Source organism: Elaeis guineensis, chromosome 7 (assembly GCF_000442705.2).
Source record: "Elaeis guineensis isolate ETL-2024a chromosome 7, EG11, whole genome shotgun sequence".
NCBI lineage: Eukaryota > Viridiplantae > Streptophyta > Magnoliopsida > Arecales > Arecaceae > Elaeis > Elaeis guineensis.
The window spans coordinates 7,267,474-7,275,877 of record NC_025999.2 but is presented as its reverse complement, the minus strand read 5'-3'; the positions used below and the strand labels follow the sequence as shown (position 1 = coordinate 7,275,877).

Here is an 8,404-nt window from a genome sequence, read left to right as displayed (position 1 = left end):
TCCTCTTGACCTGAGACTTGCTCGGGGCATCATCCTGCGGCAATAGGAATCTCACCTTGCGACGTCGCCTCTCGTCCTCCCGAGTCTCCTGTCTCGTGCCCGATCCACCTCCTGGAGCTCCACCTCGCTCTGGGCTCCACCTGGCTCCCGAAGCTCCATCTCATACTGGACTCCCTACCAGGTAATAATATCCTCTGCTCTCCTTCTTCTCCTCCAGCACAATCCTATCACCGCGTAGCACTCTCAGGATTCCTCCACCAGCTACCGTCCTATAGCCTCTCGAATCCAGTCTGCTAAGTGAGATAAGATTCCATCTGAAATCGGGTATGTATCAGACCTCCCCCAATCTCCTCACTGCACCGTCATTATCCTCCAGCTGACCGTCCCAATGCCTCTGATCGCACAGCTCGATCCATCCGGCAGATATACAGTGCCCTCACTGTTCTCCAGGGAGTCAAACTGCTCTTCTCTGCAACATACATGATAGGGGCATGCAGAATCTAATATCCACTGCTGGAAAGAAGTAGATACCTCGTCAGATATCTCCAGGACATCTCCATCTGAATCACTGCCGGCCGTCGCTACAGCAGCCACCGTCCGATTTTTAAGTTGAGGGCAATCTCTGGCTAGATGCCCCAACTCCTCACACCGGTAACACCTAGTTTTGCTCAAGTCCCTCTTGGACTTGGACCGACCTCGTTGCGATCTCCTGTTGCTCCGTCTACCGCCTCCTGCTCCTCCAAAAGCCACCAAAGCTGAGCTACCACCACCTGAGCTCGAAGCTGGGTTCTCCCTCCTGAGAACCTCATTCTGGAGTATCGCCGCGGTGACCTCGTCCATCTTGATAGTGCTCTTCCCCACTAGAAGAGCAGTCACCAAGGACTCGTACGAAGGGAGAAGCGATGCCAGCAAAACCAGCACCCTGGTCTTCTCCTCAACGTTCTCGCCAACGCTGAGGAGGTCGGTGAGGATCTTCTGGAAGTGGCTGAGATTCTCCTGCACGCTCTATCCCTCAGTCATCCGCAGTTGGTAAAACTGCCTCCAGAGGAAAAGAGTGTTGGTGAGAGACTTCGCCATGTACAACTCCTCAAGCTTCGACCACAGCACCGTCGGGGAAGTCTCGCTCAGCACATGGATCACCATCTCATCCTCCAGGTACATGCGGATGGTACTCACCGTCTGCATCTATAGCCGTTTCCAATCCCGCACCTCCATGGTGGTCGGCTTCTCATCGCACAAGAGAGCATCGATCAATCCCTGTTGGATGAGCACGTCCTTCACCCTTGCCTGCCACAAGAAGACAGGAATAATCAAGATGGAGATCAACAAGTGGTATTAGAGCAAGACGGTACAAGAACGCAGATTGCAGTGGTGGTGAGCAAGACTGAAAATATTTTGGGAGGTGGTGTCCTGGCCAGACATCCACCCAACAGTTACCATCATCATCGTATCCACCATCACCACTCTCATTGCGTGTCATGCCCTAAGCCCATCATCCGATTCAGCTATTAGATATTGCTGCATACTTTCTAAGATAAAGCTCGAGAGAATATGCAAGGATTGAAGATTTATCAGAACCTCAATATAATTGAACCATATGAACCACATTTATAACAAGATAAGATAATCCATTGTTCATAAGTAATAAGAGTCGTCTAAATTACAAGTTTAAATTATTTGGTTGGTATTGGTGGCATTTTAACTATTCAACCTCTTACTTTTATCCCAAACTATAGTTAAGAACTAATCATCCTACAACTTAGACAACAAAAGTTAAGGAGTGGTACGAGCTTTATAGTCCGGTAAGGATCTCTACACATCCACATCATCAATACAATAATAATAATAATATGTATTTAAAATAGCAAAAATATAAATATAATGCCACAAAGTTTGGTACCAAATATCCAGCATAAAGCACACTTTCTTAGCTCAAAAATATATCTCATAACATCCATTTCATGTAACAGTAACAATAAATAAACTATCTTCATCTCAAAATACCACGTATTGAATCCGATAATATTTAAGTTTTCAAGTTTGGATTAACTATGACTATTTTCCTGGCCTATGATGAGGCATCAATGGTGCATCTATGGTGTGTATATATATATGATCAATATTTAGGGATTCTTACCTCTAGCAGTGACAAACTCAAACACAATTTTCAACCCATATCGTGATCTAAAAAATAAGGTCTAAAGTACCCTGCCAAGATCTTCATGCCGAATTAAATGATTGCTCCTCTAAAAAACCAGGTCCACTTATTAGCAAAAGTTATAAAGTAAAAATTGACAATTCAGAACACCATACTTGAGTCAAATTAGGTTCATAGATGAGAAATCTAAACCATCGACTAAATCCCCTAGACTTGGTAGAAAAGAGGAATAGATAAAGAGAAAGAGAGAGGAAAGAGTAAGAACAAGACAACCACGGAGGTTTTCTCCCAAATAAAGGAAGGGGAAGAAAATGCTAATCTAGCAATGGTGGTGGCCAGAGGGCAGTGACCCATGGCTGCAATTTGCTATGATAACAACTGGTGATAGTGATTGGCCTAAGGAAGGGAAGTGGAAAAGGACAAAATAGGAGAGGCATCTATAACTCAAGCCACAATGGCAAAAAGGCTAATGAAGGCAATGGCAATCTTATCCAGGGCCTGACCTCCATCAAGGACTCCAACCATGTTGACATCCAAGGTGGCCAATGGTGGATAAAGGCTCAATAGGAGGAAAATATAGGGGAGGCCCTACTTAATGAACTTCGGCAATCAACTAACTCAAATCTGGCTAGTAGTGTTGGCCCTATAACAAAGATGGTGGAAGAGGGATTTGAGGTCAATTACCTCAATCGCAAGAAACTTAGCAAAAAACTCAACAAAACACCTAGGAAAATCATGGCAAAAAATGATGGTGATCAGAGGGATTCTCGACAATGGAGTGATATGGGAGAAATGAAATTTGGCAATCAACCGACTCAAATCTAGCAAGTAGTGTTGGCCCTAGAACGAAAAAGGTGGAACATGGATTTGAGGTCAGTTACCTGAATTGCATGAAACTTGGCAAGAAACTCAACAGAACACCTAGGAAAATCATGGCAAAAATTGATGGTGATCAGAGGGATTCTCGACAATGGAGTGATATAGGAGAAGATAGTATCTCTTTTTATAGAGAAGTCGAGGGGTCTATTTGAATTCAGCGGCCCTAGGCTTCCTTCATTCAATGGAGTCAAGAGAGGATAAAGATTCTTATCAAGAGTCCTCTTCACCTCACGCATAAAATGCATGTAGGGTCAACCTTGAAGTATAAAGTGAAGAGAGGATATGGATTCTTATCAAGAGTCCCCTTCACCTCATGGACAAAACACATGTAGGGATAACTTGAAGTACAAAGTCAGGAGAGGATACAGATTCTTATCAAAAGTTCTCTTCACCTCATGCACAAAACACATGCAGGGTCCAACCCACTTTGGGTTGATCTAAAGTGATTCTAATCAGGCCAACTTTCTAATCAAACTGGGTTATTACATTGATGTCGCCTCTCTACTATTGCTGCCTCCATTGCCACCAGTACCAAAATTGCCAACCTTACAATCTCTACCATGTAGCCACTGCTTCAATATCTCTATCATACCACCACCACCATCACCACAACCTCCAGAGCATCAATGGCCTCACTTCAATATCTCTTGCACCCCCTTAGGCACAGCTACCACTACTTCTGTGGTATCGCTACTATCATCATGTGCATCTAAAAATAATTGATTAGACCTAACATGTTTGTATTTTAAAAATTTAAAAATCAAATAAAAATAAAAATTTCTAGTTTTTTTAGTAAGAAAAATAAGAATAATTAAAATAAAGCCAAACAACATCTAAAATAATTGATCCATAAATAATCATTTTCTAAAATTTTAGCCAAATGATTAACCATTAATTTATGGTACACTACCAAAACCAATGTAAAAGTCTAATTCATCATAATCATGTAGAGAAGTCACATATAACTGAAACCAAAATTTTTATAATATTATTCTTCCATTACGTATTAAGATCCGGCATGTGCATGTTTTTTGATGAAAGAGGAAGTAAGGTGCTTCCCCCTTGGTAAATTTATATATTAGAATATACTTTGATAGTTGTACGCATGAAGACGGGAAAGATGACTGATAGGGAATCAAACACTCGCTAAAGCTTTTAGATTTTGATATAATAGCAACATTTTCTTTTGATGTAAATATACTAATTCAGCTTATTCAAAGAAAGAAGAAAGATATAGCTATACAGGGATATTGAATTCTCAGCATTGTGTGAACACTGCATTGTGTTTTTGAATGGAATGAGCGCTCCATCGTAATAGAATAAGCTTCTAGTAGAAAGCAAGGTGTCGTCATCGTGTTCGCTATTCTAGCCAGTTAGGTGGCGTCAACTGCTTCCTAAGAAATCATCTAATCTAGCTTGGGCACGTATCTTACTCCTTTTATCCCAAAAACCTGCTCCCTGAGAAATCAATGGTCTTCCTAATCACATCGTTACATGTTTGGAAAAAATGCAATTGTATGACATAATAAGCTGACTGGTGATTTAACATGCACTTCTTCAAACCTCAAAAAATACCAACAAAGTAAGTACTCTGTTCTTTAGGAATCATGATCACTCCTTACAGTTGCAGCATGAGGACAAAATGTTATAGATGGATTTCTTCATATTTCTTTCTGTGACAGATGCAAGATAAATCTGCTCCGGAAGTACCATCTTCTAAAAATATTCTGTATTATAGATGTTTTGATATCGCTTTCTGCCCTTCCAGAAAACATCAAAGCTGAGCTACCGCCACCTGAGCTCGAAGCTGGATTCTTCCTCCTGAGAACCTTGTTCTGGAGAATCGCCGTAGTAACCTCGTCCATCTTGATGGTGCTTTTCCACAAGAAGAGCAGTCACTAAGGACTCATACGAAGGAGGAAGCAATGCTAGCAAAACCAGAACCCTAGTCTTCTCCTCAATATTTTCGTCAATGCTGAGGAGGTCGGTGAGGATCTTCTGAAAGTGGCTTAAATGCTACTGTACGCTCTGTTCCTCAGTCATCCGTAGTTGGTAGAACTGCCTCCAGAGAAAGAGAGTATTGGTGAAAAATTTTACCATATACAACTCCTCGAGCTTCGACCACAGCACTGTCGGGGAAGTCTTGCTAAGCACATGGATCACCACCTTATCTGCTAGGTACATGCAGATGGTACTCACCGCCTGCATCTGTAGTCGTCTTCAGTCCTACACCTCTATGGTGGTCGGCTTCTCCTCGCATAAGAGAGCATCAATTAGCTCTTACTGGATGAGCACGTCCTTCACCCTTGCCTGCCACAAGGAGAAATTGCTCTTTCCATCAAACTTGTTGATCTCCATCTTGGTTGATCCTGTCTTCTCCATCTTCAATTTTGCTTACCACCACTGCAATCTGCATCCTTATACCACCTCGCTCTGATACCGCTTGTAAGGCGGATGTCTGGCCAAGACACTATCTCGCAGGATCTTTTCGATACCGTGCAATGCAGCAAGAAGAAAGAAGAAATAAAATAAAAAACAACCAAATACGTGGATCAGCCAAAAAAGAGCTCGTCTCCATGGGACATGCAAACTTCAGTATGAGAAAAAAAATATTACAAGATGAGATTTCATCCTCAACTCTCATATATCCAATTTCTCCTTCACAGAAAATTCTCCCTAACAAAAGCTCTCTCTCTAGGAAGACCCCCTTGAACCCTTGAAGTGATCGCTGTCTACTGTCGAGGAGCCTCACTCCTCTCGATATGATGTCTGCTTTCTCTCTGGTTTGGGTTTTCCGCAATTGACGAAGCTATGCGCGACCACCAGGCCACCACTACATCGTTCTGTTCCTTGATCAGTCTTTAAAAGGCTTAAAAGCCAATTAGAATAGGATTAGGAATCATTAGAGCACTCAAACAATTCTCCAGATCGTTGGATCGAAATCAGAAGCAACCCACGCCCTCCGATCGCACATTGATCCACGGAATAGTCTGTGGACTGTGAGAAATGCATGAGAAATGCCCATGCGGTCCACTCGCTCTCCTGTGCACTATTCGGTCCACCGTGGATCGGGCAATCCTGTGCCCTGAACCCGCACGCTCGCGCGGGCCTGGACCGCACTCGCATGCTCGTGCGCTTGGGCTAGGGCCCCACCCCGCACGTTGGGTCGGGCTTTGCATGCCTAGGCCGGACGTTGCCGCACACCACCGTGCCACCGCCGCTCCGCTGGCCCGCCACCAACTGTTGCCGATCCTCCACTGCTTCGAACTTCATGCCAGCTTCGATCATCCAGACTTTGTTTGGGATGATCTTAGTCTCCTTGGACTCCGTTTTTCATCGAGGACCTCGCTGTGAGCTCAATGTGGACCGAATCTTGAAGCATCAAATCCTAAAATATTATTAATAGGTTAAAATTTGATTTCAAGTTTGAATATAACTTGGTTGATATTCGAGTCGAATCGATTTCTAATTTTATCTATTTTTTATAAAATCGAAGTTTGAAATATTAACACCCGATCGATGCTGAATGAGTTTAAAGTCCGAATATTTAAATTAAGTTGAGCCTAAATTTTTAACTACTCAATTTGATTCGGTTGGATTGCACTCTAGTTTTTGATTTTTAATTTTTGATTTTTGATTTTGATTTTTGTTTTTATTTTTGATTTTTTTTTTTTTTTTTGTATTGCGGTAACATGGGTTGTACTCTAGTTAACTCACCGTTGTGTTTTTGAATTAAACGTACGCTCAAAATTTTTCATGTAAAAAGCAAGGTGTCGTTGAGAAAATCAAAAAGATGAGGTGTCGGATACCACAAAAAAAAAAAAATGAGGTGTCGTCACTTCATTATTGCTTTGGAAAAAATGCGGTTGTATGGCACAAAAGGTCTCGTCAATGTATTCTCCAACAACTCCAAAGTATCTTTGTTGAAAGAAGACGGGATCAGAAATTATACATAATAATATAGAATAAAAGAAACCAGGATCCATGTGTGGATGGTTAACTCGACGCTGCAACCTTTCCTTCTCCCTTGTGTGGACCACTCCGTCATAATTTTCTACCCACTGTCATCAGCGAGACTTCTTCAAACTTTTACCTTGTCAATAGAAAACCATGGCACGCAATTTACACAGCATGGTTTGATTTTCTTCTTTTTTATAAAGTCGCATGACTAAATCAAGCCTTGCAAAAGGCCTATTCCCAATCTCCCCCGATATATATCAACTCCTCCCATGACACCTTGTTCCATATCCCTTGGCTATTCTCCTGCTAGCTAGAAAGAGATAATAGATGGCTGCCCATTTCCTCTTCCTTGCTCTCCTTACTCTGGCTTCATCTCATGCCATTGCTTCTGATCCTAGCCAACTCCAAGACTTCTGCGTCGCTGATCTTAACTCAGATGGTACTCCTGCTCATCAACCATTAATTTTATGAGTTGTGACATTTGTAATTATGCATGCATAACGTATGGTTTTATGCATTCTCCAAGTACTAATCGTTTTTATAATTGTTGCAGTGTTTGTAAATGGGTTTGTCTGTAAGGACCCGAAGCAGGCCAAAGCCGAAGATTTCTTCTTCTCTGGACTTGACAAGGCCGGTGACACAGGAAACAAACCTGGGTCTAATGTGACTCTAATCGCTGTGAACCAAATTCCCGGGCTCAACACCCTTGGCATCTCACTAGCTCGTCTAGACTTTGCACCCAACGGTCTCATCCCTCCTCACACCCATCCACGGGCTACTGAGATCCTTACGGTGTTGGAAGGCACACTCTATGTCGGCTTCGTAACATCCAACCCCAACAACCAGCTCTTCACTAAGGTCCTTAACAAGGGTGATGTGTTCGTATTTCCTCAAGGTCTCATCCACTTCCAATTCAACTATGGGAAGACCAATGCTGTTGCCCTTTCTGGTCTGAGCAGCCAGAACCCCGGTGTGATCCTCGTACCCAATGCAGTCTTTGGAGCGAAGCCACCCATCTCTGATGATGTTCTTGCCAAGGCCTTTCAGTTGGATAAGAAGACTGTAGATTGGCTCCAGGCCCAATTCTAGATGGACACCAGCAAATGGGCAACTGCATGAGAACTACTTGATATCTGATACTTGGATTGGCATTTTTTGTATTGTATGGTTTGAATAGGCAAACATTGTCCTTTTGTTTTCACATATTTGTTTGAGCTAAGGATTGATTTTTTTGTATTGTTTGGTTTGGATAAGAAATCATTGTCCTTTTGTTTCCATATATTTGTTTGAACCAAAATATGTTTGCTATATTTTATTAGTAAAGAGAAATACTTTTATCAGTTAATATTTGTCTTGCTTCTGGCATAGAGATCAGGATGGACTTCTCGTTGTAATGAATTGGCTGGG

General features: G+C 42.3%; 1 protein-coding gene across 1 annotated transcript; it reads left to right on the top strand.

Annotated features, from left to right (window-relative positions):
* Positions 1-7,288: 7,288 nt before the first annotated feature.
* On the top strand, positions 7,289-8,198 carry LOC140859187 (putative germin-like protein 2-1). The gene is made up of 2 exons (XM_073260821.1): positions 7,289-7,436; positions 7,551-8,198. The coding sequence occupies exons 1-2, from the start codon at positions 7,325-7,327 to the stop codon at positions 8,084-8,086; spliced, it is 648 nt and encodes a 215-aa protein (XP_073116922.1). The 5' UTR covers positions 7,289-7,324; the 3' UTR covers positions 8,087-8,198.
* The last annotated feature ends 206 nt before the right edge of the window (positions 8,199-8,404 follow it).